The 19,168-nt window shown below is 66.0% G+C and overlaps 1 protein-coding gene across 1 annotated transcript; it reads right to left on the bottom strand.

Annotated features, from left to right (window-relative positions):
• Positions 1-1,191: 1,191 nt before the first annotated feature.
• On the bottom strand, positions 1,192-16,554 carry AARS2 (alanyl-tRNA synthetase 2, mitochondrial). Its single transcript, XM_039914859.1, has 22 exons — positions 16,366-16,554; positions 14,974-15,165; positions 13,570-13,715; positions 12,862-13,032; positions 12,587-12,731; positions 12,233-12,378; positions 11,737-11,845; positions 11,508-11,546; positions 11,287-11,398; positions 10,585-10,721; positions 9,462-9,606; positions 8,098-8,270; positions 7,719-7,832; positions 7,388-7,528; positions 6,802-6,939; positions 6,153-6,262; positions 5,568-5,676; positions 4,812-4,934; positions 4,275-4,385; positions 2,801-2,884; positions 2,529-2,639; positions 1,192-1,771 (listed from the first exon to the last, which is right to left on the bottom strand). Exons 1-22 carry the CDS (start codon positions 16,552-16,554, stop codon positions 1,604-1,606), a joined length of 2,913 nt encoding a protein of 970 aa, XP_039770793.1. The 3' UTR covers positions 1,192-1,603.
• Positions 16,555-19,168: the final 2,614 nt, after the last annotated feature.

Consider the following 19,168-nt stretch of genomic DNA (forward strand, 5'->3'; position numbering starts at 1 on the left):
GAGATGGGATTCGGCTCTGGCCGGACAGGAGACTCTGAGCCTGGAGAGAAGAGGGGGACCCAGCTGTAACCCCCGTTCACGAGACCCTCGCCTGGAAATACAGACGCCAGCCCCGGGCTCTCTTCCTCTTCGGCGACCACGGCCACCAGGAAGGACCGAGACGGCAGGAGTGAGGCCCGGCGCTCCCGGAGCTCAACACGGTGGCCATTAGGCCGGGCTACCGGGCGGAATCAAATCAATTAATGGTTTAGGAGAAGCAGCGTGGCCTGACGGTTAGAGCCTTGGAGTCAGAAGGACCTGGGTTCTAATTCCGTGCCCACTCGTCTGCTGCGAGACCTTGGGCAAGGTATTTAACTTCTCTGTGCCTCCCTTCCCTCATCTGTAAAATGGACATTAAGACTGCGAGCCTCAGGTGGGACAGGGACTGCGTCCGTCCCGATTACCTTGCGTCTACCCCTGCGCCTGGCACGTAGGAAGCGCTTAACAAATGCCAGTTTAAAAAAACTGCTATTTATCGAACGCTTGGTATGAGCGGAGAACCGTACTAAGCGCTTGGTTTAGTACAAGCAGAACTCGGCTTCCAGGCAAGCCTCCGGGTCCACTGTCTCTATCTGTTGCCGATCTGTCCATTCCAAGCGCTTGGTACAGTGCTCTGCACATAGTAAGCGCTCAATAAATACTATTGAATGAATGAATTTATCTTCTTCCTCACTCTCCTCAGGGCTTGAAGAGAGAAAGAAGGGGAGGAGGAAAGCTAGACTGTAAGCTCCTTGATGGCAGGGCTCGTGTCTACCAACTCCACCGTGCCTTCCCGAGTGCCTGGTATAACGCCCTGCACACGGTAGGTGCTCAATAAATACCATCGACTAATTTAATTATGGCATCTGTTAAGCGCTTACCGTGCGCCGAGCACCTTTCTGAGCACTGGGGTAGATACAAGATCATCCGGTCGGACGCAGTCCACGTACCGTATGGAGATCCCAGTCTCGGTCGTCGTTTTACGGAAGAGGAGACTGAGGCCCAGGGGAGCGAAGCAACTGGCCCAAGGTCACCCGGCGGACAAGTGGCAGAGCCGGGATTAGAACCCAGGCCCCCGCTCTCTCTACGAAGCCATGTTGCTTGACCGAAAGGAGATGGGGGTAGAAGGGAAGTTCCCCATTCCCTGATACGCTAATTAAATCAACGCAGAGCCACCGCCTGGAAAATACCGTTTAATTACCAGCCACTTCCCAGTACCTCACCTCTCCCCGCTACAGGGTTGGAGCCCCCTGGACTGATTCCCTCTTGCCCCTCAGGGGGCTTGGCGGCCTCCCCGCTCTTGACCTGCCCAGACCGGGTGAGCGGCAGAGGACGGTACCGAAGCGCTCATCCTCCTCCTCCTTCCTCCACCCCGCGGAGAGCCCCCGCCAAGCCCCGACCCCTCCACGAGCGGGATCGGGCCCGGTCTCCGCACCCGACCCCCCCGCGACGGGCAGAGATGCCCGGAGAGGAATCTGCTGGCTCCCGGGTTGGCCCCGGACGCCCCCCGGGGCAGCTCCTCCTCCAGACCGGGCCCCCCGGGGTCTCGCGGACGCCTGGCTTCCTCCCGATCCGGCGGGCCGAGTCACAGCCGGCCCCGGGTGACGAAGGCGCGGGCGGCGGCGAGGGCGGCCCCCAGGTCGGCGGCGCGCCCTTCGCCGTTCGCCAGGAATCGGGAGCCCTGGGCCTTCCCCCCCATGGAGCCGCACACGGCCAGGGCCCAGTCGCTGGCGGACAGGGTGGACTCCGTCACCTGGGAGACAGAGCGAAGGGGGTTGGGGACGAGGCCCGGGGGCTCCTCCTCCTCCTGGGGGTATTCGTTGAGCGCTCACCGTGTGCCCGGCACCGCGCTTAGCGCTAGGGTGGAGACGAGCGAATCGGGTCGGACACGGTCCCCGGCCCGCGTGGGGCTCGCGGCCTTCGTCGCCGTTTTACAGGTGAGGGGACGGAGGCCCGGAGAGGTGAGATGAGTTGCCCGACGCCACACAGCAGGCGAGTGGCGGAGCCGGGGTTAGAACCCGCGTTGTGACTCCCGGGCCCGTGCACTACCCACCGGGCTCTACTGCTTCTCTGTCGCTGCGGTGGCCGAGGTCTTACCCGGCAACGGAGCTGGGGTGGGTTGCCTCGCTACAGACTCCATTCCCGCTCCCCCCCGCTGCTGCGACAGACCGACCCCCGGGACCCCCGGGATTAGGGGCGTGGGGGGGGGGGGGAGTGTGTCGGCCGGGGAGCCCCGGAGTTAGCGGGAGTGGGGGCGTGGGGCGCTGAGGGAAACGCGAGGAAGAACTCCCACACGCTAAGGACCAGGACTAAGGAACGAGGCGATGGTGAGCGAGGGAGTTTTCTCGGAGGGTTTTCAGCTCCGCGAGACGCCGGCTCCTCAGGCTCGGGGAGGATTTAGCCTCTCCTAGGAGCAGGGGGCCGTTCCCCGATCCACGGGTGACCCCCACCCCCCGCCGCCCCCCGGTTCCCCTGAGCCCCCGGGCCCCCCCCCCCCCCCCCCCGTTCACCTTGGCCACCCGGCAGGCACACAGGACTCTCCCCAGGGGCTGGGGACTCAGCAGCAACACGGAAGAGTCGGGCCTCCGGTCGGACAGCTGGTTGACCACTTTCACGAGCACCTGGCGGAGGCCGCGCCTCAGGGCCTCTCCTTCCCCTCCGGGGCCCTCGCCGCCACCAGCCCGGCCCCCTCCCCAACTCTTACCGCCCCGGGTCGCCTCGTCCTCCCGCCCCGCTCCCTCCCGCCGCCCCCTCCGCCCCCCGGGGAGACGTCGCAACGCACCGAGAGGGAGTCAGCCGGGACCGTGTCCACGATGAGGGGTTCCCGGGGGTGTCTGCTCAGCAGCTCCCGGGTCATCTCTGCCGCCTTGGGGCCGGGGAGGGGGAGGACGGGGAGGGCGGCCTCAGCGCTCCGCCACGGCGGCGGATCAGCACTCCACCCCGGGCACCGGCCCAACCCACCCCCTGGGCCTCTCCCTTTCGGGGGCTCTTTGGGGCCAGGCCGCTGGACGCTCTGGCTCCCGGGTTCCTGCGGCGTGGCTCCGTGACCAACAGCCCGGGCTTGGGAGTCGGAGGTGGTGGGTTCTAATCCCGGCTCCGCCCCTTAAAAATGACTTTGGGCACGTCGCTTCACTTCTCCGTGCCTCGGTTCACTCATCTGTAAAATGGGGATTAAGACCGTGAACCCACGTGGGACAACCCCCGTCCAAGGGCAGGGACTGTCTCTGTTACCGATTTGTACATTCCAAGCGCTTAGTACAGTGCTCTGCACATAGTAAGCGCTCAATAACTACTACTGAATGAACGAATGAACCCGATTACTATCTACCCCGGTGCTTAGAACGGTGCTTGGCACACAGTAAGCGCTTAACAGATACCATCGTTATTATTCTCGCGGCCCAGGGCAAGCCCGGGATAAGGGATCCCAGCGGCCCCCCCCCCCCCCCCCCCCTTTGGGTGCAGGATCGAACGGGAAATCTACATTTCCTTGAACTACGGGGTGAGCGTGTACTCAAGCTTAATAACGGTAATAGCAATGACGATCGCATCTGTTTAAGTGCTTACTGTGAGTCAAGCACTGTTCTAAGAGCTGGGGTAGATACAGGTTCATCGGGTTGGACAAGGTCCCCGTCCCGCCTGGCGCTCGCAGTCTTAATCCCCGTCGTCCCGATGGGGGGAACTGAGGCGCAGAGAGGTGAAGTGACCGACCTGAGGTCGCGGAGCAGACAGGCGGCGGAGCCGGGATTAGAACCCAAGTCCCTTCGATTCCCAAGCCCGCGCTCTATCCGCTGGGCCGTGCTGCCTCTCGGGAGCTTGAGGGGACTCCGGAGCCACTGCCCTGGGCTTCCTTGTCCATATCTGTAATTTATATTACTATCTGTCTCTCCGTCTAGACTTAGCTCCCTGTGGGCGGGGAATGTGTCCGTCCGTTGTTATACTGCACTCTCCCAAGCGCTCGGAACAGTGCTCCGAACAGAGCGAGAGCCCAGTCGAGTGACTGAACCGGACGACCGAACGACCCCACGGCGAGGTGGGCTTGGCTGCCCGGGAAAAGACCCCACACGGTGGAGGGCGGGGGGGTCCCGGGGAGACCCCGGGCTCCCTCCTCCTCTCCCCCAGCTCGTTCCAGCTCGGCCCGGGCGGTCTCCGCCGCCCGCGGGGCACCGGGGGGTCCGAGGGCTCCCCCGAGCCCACACGCTCCTCCTGGGGGTGGTCCCGGCCGGCTCCCGGGCGGGCTCCCCGGTCACCCGCCTCACCTGCCCGATCTCCAGCTTGCGGAGGGTGGTATTGGAACGGCGCTGCAGCTCCTTCAGCGCCGCCCGCAGCTCCCGCCGCTGCCACTGAGGCATCAGGGCTCTGTCCACCACCTGCGGGCCGGGGCGGGACCCCGCGGGGCCATGGGCGTCGCGGCCCCGAGCCGGGGGTGGGGGGCCCCCAACGCCCGCCCCCCCCCCCCCGCCGCGTACCGCCGCCGGCCTCCGCCGATCCTCCGGGGCTCTTCCCGGCCCCGGGCCCGGAGCCACGAGAAACGCCGACCTTATTCTCCGCCACGTGAGCCGGGGCCGTGCCACGGCTTCCCGCCCCCCCGGCGGAGGGCAGAGACGGCCCAGGCGGGGCCGCGGTCCCCCCTCCCAACCCTGCCCGCGACCCGGATTTAGCCATTTGAGGGGGGGAAGCCTCGAACTGAGGGACGAGCAGGAAAGGAGGCGGAGGAAGGGGGGGGGGGGAGGGAGAGGGAGGAAGCCAGGGGTGGGAGGCGGGGGGTCACCGCGGAGGAAAGGGCGGTCCCTCACCTGAGTGATCCGTCCCACGTCCCCGGAGAGCTGCCGGGCCTCCTTTACGGTCGAGCCGCCCCGGCTCAGCCGCTCGGCTGCTGCCTCCACCTCTTCTGCCAGGCTCTGGCCCGTGTCTCGGGCCTGGGGAGAAGGGGAGAGGGAGAAAGAAAGGAGTGAAAAATAAACGAAATAGTGGTACCTACTGAGCGCTTACCGTGTAGCGGTCGCCGTACTAAGCGCCGGGGTAGATCCGAGCAGATCGTGTCGGGCCTGGGGCTCGGCCTCAGACGAGATAACCGAGGCTCAGAAGAGGGAAGTGTCTTGCCCCAGATATCAGCCAGACGAGTGGCAGAGCTGGGATCAGAACCCACGACCTCCTGACGCCCGGCCTGCGCTCTACCCATTACGCAGGCCGATACTGATAATGATAATGATAACTACGGTATCGGTTAAGTGCTTACCGTGTGCCAAGCACCGTTCTAAGCGCCGGGCATATTCAAGGTAGTCAGGTTGTCCCATATGGGGCTCAGGGTCTTAACCCCCATTTGACAGATGAGGTAACTGAGGCACAGAGAAGTGATCTGTCACACGGCAGGCGAGTGGCGGAGCCCGGATTAGAACCCACGTCCCCGGACCCCCAGGCCCGTGCGTGCTCTTGCCTCTAGGCCGTGAGGGGTTTCGGGAGCGAGCCCGTCCTCCCCGGCTACGGCCGTTCCCTCGAAGCAGCGACCCTTTCCCCTCTCCCCCCTCTCCCGTGGCGGGGCCCGCTCCCACCTGCTGGGCCTGCTCCCCGGTGACCGCGACCAGGCGGACGGTGCCCTTCACCACCTGGCGATCCCCGACGATGCTCAGGTCCCCTATGGCCCCCGTGCGGAGCAGATGCCTGTAGGGGAGAGGGGGAGGGGAGAGGGCGGCAGGGAGAAGGGCCGGGCCGGGGGGGGGGGGGGGCGGCCGGGGAGGGGGTGGCCGGCGGCGCCCCGGGAGCCCGGCCGGAGCAGGGGAGAAGCGAGGGGCCGAGGGAGTGATTCGGGCCGGAAGATGATAATGATTACGGCGTCTGTTAAGCGTTACGTTCCGGGGACCGTACTGAGCGCCGGGGTGGACACGAGCAGATCGGGTTGGACGCGGTCCCCCGTCCCACGTGGGGCTCACGGTCTCAAGCTCCATTTTAGAGAGGAGGGAGCCGAGGCCCAGAGAAGTGAAACGACTCGCCCGAGGTCACGCGGCAGACGGGCGGCGGAGCCGGGATTGGAACCCACGGCCTTCGGAGTCCCGGGCCCGTGCCCTCTAGAGACTGGGCGGTACGGAGGGTGGGGGCGACGAGCGCGTGGGGGTCGGGGGAGAGAAGCGCTCGCTCACGTGCCGCAGCAGAGCTCCACGGAGTTTCGCAGCGCCGCCTGGGAGTCGGGGTCCAGGGCCTCGGCCACGGGCACCCCCACGGCCACCACCCGCACGGGGTCCGGGTACACCTGGCGGGGGAACGGAGCTCAGAGACCCCCCCCGCCCCCCTCGCGGGCACCGTGCACGTAGGGGCACGTCCGCGTCCAACGGGGACGGTCCTTCCCTCCCAGCGGGGCTCGGAGAGACGGGGCGGGCCGAGCCCGGAGAACTCTCAACAGTAAGAATGATAACGATGATTACGCTTTTACGAAGCGCTTACTCTGGGCCGGGCACCGTACTAAGCGCCGGGGTGGACACAAGCAAATCGGGTTGGGCACAGTCCCCGTCCCGCCCGGGACTCACGGTCTTATTAACCTCCGTTTTCCGGCTGAGGCGACCGAGGCCCGGAGAAGCGAAGGCCGAGGCCACGCGGCGGACGGGCGGGGGGGGGGGGGGGGGGCCGGGATCAGAACCCACGACCCTCCGGCTCCCAGACCCGAGCCGTATCCGCCGGGCCCTCGCCCGGGTGAGGAGAGGAGGGGGTCGACAGCGGGAGAAGAAGAGGGAGACCGGAGGAGCCCCTCCCCCTCACCGCCCCCCACGCCCCGGCCCCCGCCGACCGACCGACCTCATCCAGGGCGCGCAGGCCGGGGACGGCGGCCGTCTGCCGCAGGGGCACCTCGGCCGTGTACACGGGCTCGTCCCGCCCCACGGCTGCCCGCACGGCTCCCTCCACCGCCCGCAGCTGCTCGGGGCTCAGCTTCTCCTGAGGCCGGGGAGAGGAGGTCGGTCTCGGGGAGGGGGCCGAGGGAAGCCCGGCCGGCCGCCGCCCCGCCGGCCGCGGCCTCGCTCCCTCAGCCGCCCTCGAACCGCCTTCCCGAAGGCGCGCCTCCTCCAAGGGGCCTTCCCCGACGAAGCCCTCCTTCCCCCTCCTCCCGCTCCTTTCTGCGTCCCCCCCCGACTCGCTCCCTTAATTCATCCCCCCTCCCGGCCCCACGGCACTCGGGTCCATATCTGTCGTTTACCTACGACCGTCCGCCTCCCCCCCGTAAGCTCGCCGCGGGCGGGGCGCGTCTGTTACGTCGTCACGGCACAGTCCGCCGGGCGCTCGGTCAATACGGCCGACTGAGCCGCGGCCCGGTCCCCTCTCCCGCCTCGGCCCGGTTCCTCGGGCCTTCCCTTTCCGGCCCCGCGGCCGCCCCGTCCCCGCTCACCTTGGTGGCCACGTCGAAGCGCAGCTGCTCGGGGCCGAGGTGAGCGCCTCGCTGAGCCACCTCCGGTCCCAGCACTCGTCTCAGCGCCCAGCTCAGCAGGTGGGTGGCCGTGTGCTTCTCCATGCAGCCCAGTCGCCACGCCTGCGAGACCGCGACAGGCCCCGCGCCCGTGACCCGTCCGCCGGCAGAGCGGGAAGTCTCCCAGGCCCGCGCTCGGGAGACCCGCCGGAGCGGCGCGTGCGGGGAGGAGGACGGCGGTGGGTGGGGTGGAGGGCGTCGGTGGGTGGGGTGGAGGGCGTCGGTGGGAAGGCGTAGGGGCCGGGGTCCTCACCTCATCTACGAACAGCTGCACGCGATCCCCCACCCGCAGTCGCCCGTAGGCCGTCACCTCGTGCAGGACGAAGCCACCGGACAGCTGGGCCCCGGCCACCGGGAACAGCACATCCTGCGGGAAAGGAGGGTCGGAGCGCCCGCGTTCCCAAGACCCCGGCGTCCTCCCTCCTTCCTCCCCCTTCACCCGCCACCCACGGTCCAGCTCGGCCGGCATCTCGCGCTGCCTCGGGCGACGGCGGACCCGGACCCCCCCGGTTGGCGGGGACCGACGGGCGGGCGGGACCGAGGGGGCAGGGAAGCAGAGCCGCTCCGATCGGGAAGGCTCGGGTGAGGGACACCAGATTCCGGCGGCTCCACGGCCGGCCGGCCCGGCTCACCTGCTGCCCCTCGATCAACAGGTAGCCTCTGTCCCCCGCCTGGCCGCCTTGCTCGGCGTAGAAACTGGTCCTGTCCAGGAGGAGGCCGCACTTCTGGCCGCCGCCCGCTTCGTCCAACGCCGCTCCGTCTGCTCCGTACAGCTGCAGCACGTTGGCCGCGCAGACCCCAAATTCTGGCAAGGCACGGGGGCGCCGAGGGTGAGGAGCAGAGGGAGGAGACGGGGGGCGGGGGGGGGGGGATGGGGACAGGGCAAGATCTTGGGCGATTTTTTTGGGTTTTGATATTTGCTAAGCGGCAAGCGCTATTCTAAGCGCCGGAGTAGTCACAGGTTAATCAAGTTGGACACGGTCCGTGTCTCGCGAGGGGCTCGTGGTCTTAATCCCCATTTTACAGATGAGGTAACTGAGGCCCAGAGAGGTTATCGATGACGGTGACGTCAACGATAACGGTGACATCTGTTAAGCGCTCACCGTGTGCGAGGCGCCGCCCCGAGTACGGGGGTAGATACGGGATGACTGGGTCGGACGCGGTCCCGGGCCCACTTGGGGCTCACGGTCTTACTCCCCGTTCTCCGGATGAGGTAACGGGCCCAGACGGGTCAAACGACTTGCCCGAGGGCCCACCTCGGATAAGCGGCGGAGCCGGGATTAGAACCCAGGTCCTTCGGACCGCCGGGCCCGCGCTCTGGAGTCTCGTGGGCTCGGCCTTAGTCAGATATCCTGAGCCCGTGGGCCAGATCAAACCGGAGCAGATCGGGTCAAAGGCCCGAGCCCCGGCCCGCCGGGCCTCAAGTCCTCCCCACCCGGGGGCCTGGCGCCAGCAGGCTGGAGTGCCGTGTCCCACATCGACGGCGGTCCGGTTGGCACCTAATTTGAGGATTTTCAGGCTTGGGGGTGTAGGGGAGGGAAGCTCATCACGGCACGGTGGCTCGCGGGGAGGTCCCATATGTGCAGAGGGCCCGGAACTCACCCCGGACCAACCTTCTGTTTGGCCCTGGCTCGTTTCCCGCCCGGCCTCCCTTCCGTCAGGGGTCTGAGCCGAGGTCGGACCAGGCGTGGGAGAGGGGCGGGGGGGGGGGCCTATCCCCCCGATTTCCAGCCCAGGGAGGGCTTAAATGCGGTTTTCCCCTGGGCTGCGAGGCCCACGGCAGCCAACGGGTCTCTTGGAAGCGAATCCTGGACCCGGCTCTCGCCCTTCGCGGCCCCATCCGGGGCTGGGCTAGCCGGGGTGGACTGGGCGGGGGTGGGGGCGGGGGGTGTCTTCCGGCCAGGCAGGGCTCCCCGGTGTCCGGTTTGGGGAACGTTCTCGGGAGGGAGGGAGGGCTTCGCGGGTAGGTGGGGGAGACTCCTCCAGGGGGTCTCACCGTAGCTCCCGTCGGGCTGCAGGGAGTAATGGTACTTGGGGGAGTCGTCGGTAGGGGGGATCCCGCGGCGTCGCAGCTCCCCCAGGGCGTGGACGTCCAGCTGCACACCGGGACCTTTCGCCGGCTGGTCCTGCGGGGCCTGGGCCTGGGGTGGGACGGAGGCAGGGTGGGCGGGGGGTGAAAGGTCGGGCGGGGCGGAGGATCCCAGGGCACCAAAGCGGCCTTTGCTCCAATCCATCAAACGATGATATTTACCGAGCGCTTACTACGTGCGGAGCACCGCGCTGACCGCGTCAGAGACCACAGTGCAACAGCATCGGCGGACGTGTCACCTCTCCACAAGGAGCTTACGGTCCAGAGGGGGAGACCGACGGTAATATAAATATATTTCTATTTCTTTACGAACCTAGTTTTCCCACTGGACTTCAACAAATCAACCGACCGTATTCGCTGAGCGCTACGTGCGGAGCACCGTACCGAGCGTTGGGAGAGTACAGGGGGCTTAAGGGACGTACTCGGCCGCGACCTCGTAAACCTTCCGAGACACGCTCGTCCTTCGGAGCACTTGATACGTAGCCTTACTTTCTACCATCGCCCCAATCTGTGATTTATTTTAAAAGTCTGCCTCCCCACGACGACTGTAACGCCGGGCGCCGTTCTAAGCGCTGGGGTGGATACGGCTCGATGAGGTCGGACAGGGTCCACGTCCCAGACGGGGCCCACGGACTTAATCCTCATTTTACGGGTGAGGTCGCCGAGGCCCGGAGAAGCGACTTGCCCAAGGGCACACAGAGGGCAAGCGGCAGAGCTGAGACTAGAACCCGGGACCTTCCGACTTCCAGGCCCGGGTTCCACCCGCTGGGCCACGCTGCTTCAACTTGACGGCAGGGATCTGCCGACTTTACCGTTCGTCCGCTCGATCGTATTCATCGAGCGCCTACTGCGTGCCGAGCGCCGGACCGAGCGCTCGGGAGGAGACGGCGGTAGGCAAACACGTTCCCCGCCCACAGCGGGCTTACGGTCAGCGCTCCGCACCCAGCCGGCGCTCGATAAACAGCGCAGGTCGGCCGCCGGGCACGATCCCTGCCTCCCGGACGCCGCCGGGAAGCTTCTTCCACCTCACCTTGGCCGCGTCCTCCCGAGCCAGCCGCTCCAGCCCGGCCTTGTCCAGCTGCACCCCCTTCTCCTCCAGCATCAGCTCCACCAGGTCCAGGGTCAGCCCGAGGTTCCCGGACACGGACAGGGACCAGGCCGCTTCAGCTGCGGGAGGGGGACGTCGAGGGGACGTTGAAACCGCCCCCCCTCCCTCCCCATCTTTTCTCTAGCTCCTCCGGAGGCTCCCCCGCCCGCCCGGCTCTCCGGAACCTCCACTGGACACCGGGGCGGCTTTCGTCCCCCCGGCTTTTCGGGCGGACAGACTCAAGGTGCGCAGAAGGGACGAGACTGGGGAGGGAAGGCCCGGGATGTCACGCCGCTCCTGAGGGGGCCGGGGTTCCTAAGGGCTTAGTACGGCCCCGGGCACACAGTACGCGCTGGACGAATACTACAGTTATCATCGTGAAAAGAGCGACGTGGGTTACGTGCCGGGGGATGGGGTGGGGACGCGGGGACAGAGTCCTAAGCGCCCCCTGATATTTATTCACATTCAGATCTGTCTCCCCCTCTAGACGCCTATCGCGGGTGGGGGACGTATCCATTTCTTGTTATATTGTGCTCTCCCAAGAGCTCAGTACAGTGCTCCGCACACAGTCGGCGCTCCGTAAATACGACCGACTGGACGGATGGATGGGGCACGGGCGGAAGAGGGGCGTCCCGCCCTCCTCACCGGGGAAGGGCTCTGAGGGTCCAAGCCGCTTCAGGGTCCTGTCGAGAATGTGACGTCCGCGTCGCAGGGAGGACAGGAATTTGGCCTCGTTCTCGTTAACCACGCTGATGATCTGCAGAGGGGGACCCGGGTCAGTCCTCCTCGGGGAGGCGAGAAGGGGAAGAGGACCCGGACTTCAATCCCACCCCACTTCTCCCCACAGGGCGGTGCCGGGTCCTCACCTGGGCCTTCTCCTTCTGCAGCTCCGGATAAGCGTCTCCCTGCGACGAGGTGGAGGCCGGAGACGCGAAGGGAGGCCCGGGAGGAGAAGAGAGTCAGGTCAGGCGGGCTCCGACGAGCCCCCCCCCCCCCCCCCCCCCCGCCCGCCCGCCCCAGGAAACAGCTGGGCATCATCGGGTCCGCGCCCGGCCGCCCCAGCGGGCGAGGGCGGTTCCCGGCCTCCGGCCTCACCAGCGATTCCACCACGGTGGGCACGAGGCCGCCCAGGAACCCAGGTGGAGCGCGCAACACCTCCGAAGAGAAGCGGACGGCCCGGCGCAGGATTCTCCGGAGAACCATCCTGCGGTGGGGAACCGGGGGGGGGGGGGGGGGGGGAACGGACGGACGGACGGACGTGCCGACCAGCTCAGTACTCCGCTCCGGTCACGGTAAGCGGGCGAGGAATACCGCGGATCGACTAAGGCTGCGGTCTCTGTCAAGCGCCGACTTGGTGCCGGGAACCGGACCGAGCGCCGGGGTGGATACGGACAGATCGGCTGGGACACGGCGTGGGCCCCAGGCGGGGCCCGCAGTCTCGATCGCCGTTTTCCCGACGAGGTGACAGGGAAGCGAAGCGACTGGCCCGAGGATGAGAACCCGTGACCTTCCGACTCCCGGGCCCCACCCGCCGCGTCCCCCGCCATCGATCGCCGGCCCGCCCCGCCCCGCCCTCGCCGCCCGGACTCACGAGGCCCCGGACGCGCCGGGGAGGACGCCGTCGGCCATGCAGACGCTCAGGGTGCGGATGTGGTCGGCCACCAGGCGGTACGCCATGTCCACGCGGCCCTCGTCCGCCGGCCCCACGCGGCCCCGGTACGGCCGCGCCCCGCAGCCCTGGAGGCCCCGGGGAGGGCGGACCCGGTTAGGGGCTCGCGGCGTCTCCCGCCCGCCTCTCGCTCCGTCCCACCGGGCCGCTGACCCGGCCGGTCCCCCCAGCCCCCGGCCGAGGGACGACGGGGCGCCTCGGAGGGCGGTGGGATGGGGCCGGAAGGTCGGCGGGGGCCAGCCGGCGAACGGCGGAGGGAGCGGGGAGGAGGGCTACCTGGTGAATAGCGCGCAGCAGCGGGGAGAAGAGGTCGGTGTCGTAGGTGGAGTCCTTCCCCTGCAGCACGGCCACCAGTCGCTCCAGGCCCATGCCCGTGTCCACGTGTCTCTGGGGCAGGGGCCGCAGGCTCCCGTCCGCCTCTCTGTCCCCCGGGCCCCGGTGGGAAGGCGCGGAGGATGAAGACACGGGGAGCGTCCGGAGGCGGAGCCCTCCACCCTCTGGGGACGGCTGCCCCGCTCTTGGAACCCGGCCCCCGGCCCCGGCCCCCTTACCTGTTATACTGAACGAAGACCAGGTTCCACAGCTCCACTAGCCGGGGCGGGCCCGGGCCCGGCCCCCTGAGGTCGTAGTGGATCTCCGTGCAGGGCCCGCAGGGCCCCGTCTCGTCCATCTCCCAGAAGTTCTCCCGGGCCCCAAAGGGCAGGATCCGGCCGGGGGGCACCCTGACGGACAGAGGAGGCGGGCGGTCGCGGCGCGGAGGCCCAACGGTCCCTGGAATTTATTCACCCGCCTCGACGTCCGGCTCCCCGACCCCGGACTCTAAGCTCACCGTGGGCGGGGAATGTGTCTGTCTGTCGTGGCGGTGTACCCTCCCAGGCGTTTACTACAGTGCTCTGCACAGAGTAAAGGCTCGGTAAATACGAGCGAACGAGGAACGGCCTCGGGGAAGCCTTGGGAGAGGCGGACGCCGAAGACCCGCGGGCCGGGGCCGGGCCCGCCTCGGCGCAAAGAGCACGGAGTCAGAGTTTCCGACCCCGGCTCGGCCGTTCGCTCTTCCGATGGAGACCTCGGACAAGTCACGCAGCCTCTCGGCGCCTCGGCTCCCTCAACCGCAGAGCGGGCATTCGAGCCCCGGCGTCCGGCCCCGACCGGCCCGTGCCCGGCGCTTAGAACGGTGCTCGGCCCAGAGTGAGGGCTCGACGAGTGGCGCCAGACGAACCGCGCCCACGGACGGCGACCGGCCGCTTTCGGGACCTCACCCCAGGCCGAGCCAGATCTCCCGGCTCTCCTCGTCCGGCGCCAGGCCCGCGGCGGGGGCCCCGCCAAAATAGGTGACCCAGAGCCGATCCTCGGGAATTGCGTAGACCTGGGTGAGCAGCTGCCAGGCCATGGTGCAGGCTTCCTCCTGGGAGGGGGAGAAGGCACCGCGTCACCCCAGCTCCCTCTCCCCGGCATCCGTTCCTCCCCCCGGAAGCGGAACCGGCCCGACGGCACGCGTGTCCCTCTCGCTAGAGTCTGCCGCTTCTCCGATCTGTACTTTTTTAACGCCTCCCCGCCTCGCTGCGCCGTGAGGTCCCCGAGGGCACGGACGGGGCCCACCGACTCCGTCCCATCCTCCCCAGGGCTTCGGACGGCGCGCTGCACGTAGCAAGTGCTCGATAAATACCGCTCTTCTCCCAGCCCCCGGTGACGGACGGGGGGGGGGGGACGGGGGGGACTGTCATCCTGCGTGGCTCAGTGGAAAGAGCCTGGGCTTTGGAGTCAGAGGTCACGGGTTCGACTCCCGGCTCTGCCACTTGGCAGCCGTGTGACTAGCGAGTCACACAGTCACTTCACTTCTCTGGGCCTCAGTGACCTCATCTGTAAAATGGGGATTAAGACAGTGAGCCTCACGTGGGACAACCTGATGACCCCGTATCCCCCCCCCAGCGCTTGGAAGAGTGGTCTGCACGTAGTAAGCGCTTAACGGATACCGACATTGTTATTATTATGATCTTCGGAGACCCGGCCCCGCACGCTCCGTTCCGACCAGCCCGGGGTCCCCTAAGCCCCCTCCACCTTCGAACCCTTATCGCAGGCGCACCTCCTCCAAGAAGCCCTCCCTGCCTGAGCCCCCGCTTCCCTTTCTCCCACTCCCTTCTGCCCTGCCCTGATCTGTTCCCTTATTCGCCCCCGCACCCGGCCCCACGGCACTTACGTCCACGCCTGTCATTTATTTACATTAACGCCCGTCTCCCCTTCTCCGCTTCTGGGAAGCGGCGTGGCTCGGTGGAAAGAGCCCGGGCTTGGGAGTCAGAGGGCATGGGTTCGAACCCCGGCTCTGCCACTTAGCTGGGTGACTGCGGGCGAGTCACTTCACCCCTCCGGGCCTCGGTTCCCTCATCTGTCAAAGGGGGCCGAAGACCGTGAGCCTCGCGGGGGGCAATCTGATGACCCCGTATCCCCCCCAGCGCTCAGAACGGTGAGCACGGCACACGGTGAGCGCTTGGCGACGTTATTATAGACTCGCCGTGGGCGGGGAACGCGTCCGTCGACTCCGTCGCACCGTCCCCGGCGCCGGGTACCGTGGCCCGCCCGAAGTAAGCGCTCGATACGTGCGATCGGCCGGCCGGCGGCCTGGGCCACGACTCTCCCCCCTCCCTCCCCGCTCCGATTCCGCCCACCTTGAAGTAGTCGTCCCTGAAGGCCCAGTTGCCCAGCATTTCGAAGAAAGTGTGGTGGGACAGGTCCCGGCCCACGTCTTCCAGGTCGTTGTGCCGCCCGCCCGCCCGCACGCACTTCTGGCTGTTGGCCACCCGCCGGTACCGTGCCGGCTCGCTCCGCGGGTCCACCGTGCCCAGGAAGATCGGCTTGAACTGGGGGGAGAACGGAGAAGGGAGGGCGGCCCCGCCGCCCCCGCCCCGTGTCCGGCCGGTCCTCTGCTCCGTGGGCCGGAGCGCTTGGTACGGTGCCCGGCGCGCGGGTCGGCGCTCCGCACGCGGCGCTCGATAGATACGGTCGAATAAATGAACGAAAGGTGGCGGAGGAGGAGGGATCACCGTGGCTCGGGGGGAGGAGCCCGGGTTTAGGAGTCGGAGGTCGCGGGTTCCAATCCCGGCTCCGCCGCTCGGTACGGCGCTCCGCAAGTGGCGCTCGATAGATACAAATAAATGAACGAGAGGTGGCGGACGAGGAGGAGGGATGAGCGTGGCTCGGGGGAAGGAGCCCGGGCTGAGGAGTCGGAGGTGGCGGGTTCTAATCCCGGGCTCCGCCGCTCGGTGCGGCGCTCCGCACGAGGCGCTCAGTAGATACGACGGACGAAAGGTGGCGGAGGAGGAGGAAGGGTGATCACCGTGGCTCGGGGGAAGGAGCCCGGGCTTAGGGGGTGGGAGGTCTTGGGTTCTAATCCCGCCCGGCCCCCCACCGCCCACGTTCCACTGAAGCCCCGCCCCCTAACGTCAACCTTCCACCCCGCCCCCTCCAAGCCCCGCCCCCACCTGGCAAAGTTCCATCAGCCCCCAGGCCCCGCCCCTCCTCCAAGCCCCGCCCCTCCATCAAAGCCACCAATCAGCGCCAAGGCCCCGCCCCCACCTGTCAAAGTTCCATCAGCCCCCAGGCCCCGCCCCTCCCATCAAAGCCACCAATCAGCGCCAAGGCCCCGCCCCCACCTGGCAAAGTTCCATCAGCCCCCAGGCCCCGCCCCTCCCATCAAAGCCACCAATCAGCGCCAAGGCCCCGCCCCCACCTGTCAAAGTTCCATCAGCCCCCAGGCCCCGCCCCTCCTCCAAGCCCCGCCCCTCCCATCAAAGCCACCAATCAGCGCCAAGGCCCCGCCCCCACCTGACAAAGTTCCATCAGCCCCAGGCCCCGCCCCTCCTCCAAGCCCCGCCCCTCCATCAAAGCCACCAATCAGAGCCAAGTCCCCGCCCCCACCCGTCAGCGTCCCATCAGGCCCCGCCCCCAGCTGTCAAAGTCCCATCAGCCCCCAGGCCCCGCCCCCTGCTCCAAGCCCCGCCCCCACCCGTCAGAGTCCCATCAGGGCCCAGGCCCCGCCCCCCCCCCCGCGCGCTCCTGACCTGGTTCATGCCCGCGTTGACGAAGAAGAGGCTGGGGTCCCCGCGGGGCCTGACGGAGGCGGAGGGCAGCAGGCGGTGTCCGTGGCGGTCTCGGAAGAAGGCGAGGAAGGCGGCCCGCACCTCGCCCGCCGCCGGACGCCCCGAGCCCAGCGCCCAACGCAGCCCGCCCGCCGCCCCCCCGGCCGCCATCTTAGCTGCGGGCGCCGACTGAGGGCGCCGGCTTCGGGGGCCAAGGGCGCCGGCCGTCCGCGACGCCACAGCGCCCCCTGCCCGCCGGAGGACCCGACCCCAGCGCCCGCCACGCCCCCGCCGCCATCTTAGCTGAGGGCGCCGACTGAGGGCGCCGGCCGCACCCACGCCACAGCGCCCCCTGCCCGCCGGAGGACCCGGCCACACCCCCCCCACGCCACAGCGCCCCCTGCCCGCCGGAGGACCCGGCCACCCCCCCCCTCCCCCCCCCCCCGCCCCGCTCTGCGCACACCGAGACTCAGTCCATTGCATTTAGCACAATAATGCTGGTAATAATAATAATAATGTGGGTATTTGTAAAGCGCTTCCTATGTGCCGAGCACTGTTCTAAGCGCTGGGGGAGATCCAGGGTCATCAGGTGGTCCCACGGGAGGCTCACAGTGAATCCCCATTTGACAGATGAGGTCACTGAGGCCCAGAGAAGGGAAGTGACTCGCCCACAGTCCCCCAGCTGACCAGGGGCAGAGCCGGGATTCGAACTCATGACCTCTGACTCCCAAGCCCGGGCTCTTTCCACTGAGCCACGTTTGTTAAGCGCTTACCCTGTGCCGAGCACTGCGGTAAGCGCTGGGGGAGATACGGGGTCATCAGGTCGTCCCACGTGAGGCTCACAGTTAATCCCCCTTTTACAGATGAGGGAACTGCGGCACAGAGAAGCGAAGTGACTTGCCCACAGTCCCACAGCTGACAAGTGGCAGAGCAGGGATTCGAACCCATGACCTCGGACTCCCAAGCCCGGACCCTTTCCAGTAAGCCACGCTGCTTCTCTAATGATGATGGTCATGGTATTCGTTAAGCGCTCACTATGTGCCTGGCACTGTACTAAGCGCTGGGGTGGATGCAAGCAAATCAGGTTGGACTCCGTCCGCGGCCCACACAGGGCTCACAGTCTTCATCCCCCTTTTTCAGGGGAGGTAACTGAGGCACCGAGAAGTGACGTGACCGGCCCAAGGTCACCCAGCAGACACGTGGCGGAGGCAGAATTAGAACCCGGATCCTCTGACTCCCAAGCCTTTTTTCTTGTCCTGAATCTGGGAAAACTGGGGGTGCAGTTTGGGACCGTCTTCCAAAGGCAGGTCAGAGGTCCCTATTAGGTCAGTTGTACCCCAGAGAAAGGGTAAACGCTTTAGGGGTGCCGACATGGCTTCAATTTTTCTTACGGTCTGTAATACGCGCTTAGTATGTGCCAGACGCTGTGGTAAGCGCCGGGGTGGATACAAGCTAATCGGCTTGGTCACGGTCCATGTCCCACGTGGGGCTCACGGTCTTCAACCCCATTTTACAGGTGAGGTGACAGGCAGAGAAAAGTGAATAGATCTGCCCCCGCTCACACGGCAGACGAGCGGCGGATGGGAATTAGAACTCAGGTCCCTCGGACTCCCAGGCCCGTTTTATTCACTAGCCAACACCGCCTCTCCAGTTTTCAGCTGTCACATTCAGTCGACCTCTAAATCCTTCACATTTTCTAGCCCGCCCAAACTGGTTCTCTTCCGATGCAAAAACTCCTGTCGTCTCATGGGTCTAACTTGGGGGAAGAAGGGAAAATTTCGAGCCCAGAATTAGAAACTACCAAACTTCCAGAAGTCGCTGCTTCTAGATGGTTGATTTTTATTTTACGGGGGAAGAATTGGGTGGGAAGAGCCGGGAATTCCCCGGGCCCCGTGGCGAACCTCCGTTCCTTCCTTTATTAATTGCATAATCTCATGAGAATTCCTTCCGGATAAGGCCTTTTCATTTGACTTTTAATTTGCACAGCGTCCGGATGAGCCGAAGGAAAGCAGAGCTGCCCGCCGCGGTGACCGCGTGGAATTCCGTAATTGCCTCGGATTCCCTGCAGCTGCTGATCCCGGGGGTCTTTCTGGAGCCTTCACTTTAGGCTTTGGGAATTGGGAGCGATTATTATTATTACCGCTGTTATTAATTAAGTGCTGAGTACGTGTCCAGCGCCGGGGAAGTTCCACGGTCCTCTGGACAGTGAGCTCGTCGTGGGCAGGGATCGTCTCTCTTTATTGCTGTATTGTACTTTCCCAAGCGCTTAGTACAGTGCTCTGCGCACAGTAAGTGGTTAATAAATACGATGGAATGAATGAATACAGGCTAATCCGGTTGGATGCGGTCCTTAATAATAATAAGTCACTTAACTTCTCTGTGCCTCAGTTGCCTCATCTGTAAAATGGGGATTAATAACAATAATAATAATGTTGGTATTTGTTAAGCGCTTACTACGTGCCGAGCACTGTTCTAAGCGCTGGGGTAGACACAAGGGAATCAGGTTGTCCCACGTGGGGCTCACAGTCTTAATCCCCATTTTACAGATGAGGTAACTGAGGCACCGAGAAGTTAAGTGACTTGCCCAAAGTCACACAGCTGACAAATGGCCGAGCCAGGATTTGAACCCATGACCTCTGACTCCAAAGCCCGTGTTCTTTCCACTGAGCCACGCTGCTTCTCATTAACTGTGAGCCTCACGTGAGACAACCTGATTCCCCTGTATCTCCCTCAGCGCTTAGAACAGTGCCCTGCACATAGTAAGCGCTTAACAAATACCAACATT

Source organism: Ornithorhynchus anatinus, chromosome 19, assembly GCF_004115215.2.
Source record: "Ornithorhynchus anatinus isolate Pmale09 chromosome 19, mOrnAna1.pri.v4, whole genome shotgun sequence".
In the NCBI taxonomy this organism is placed as follows: Eukaryota; Metazoa; Chordata; class Mammalia; order Monotremata; family Ornithorhynchidae; genus Ornithorhynchus; species Ornithorhynchus anatinus.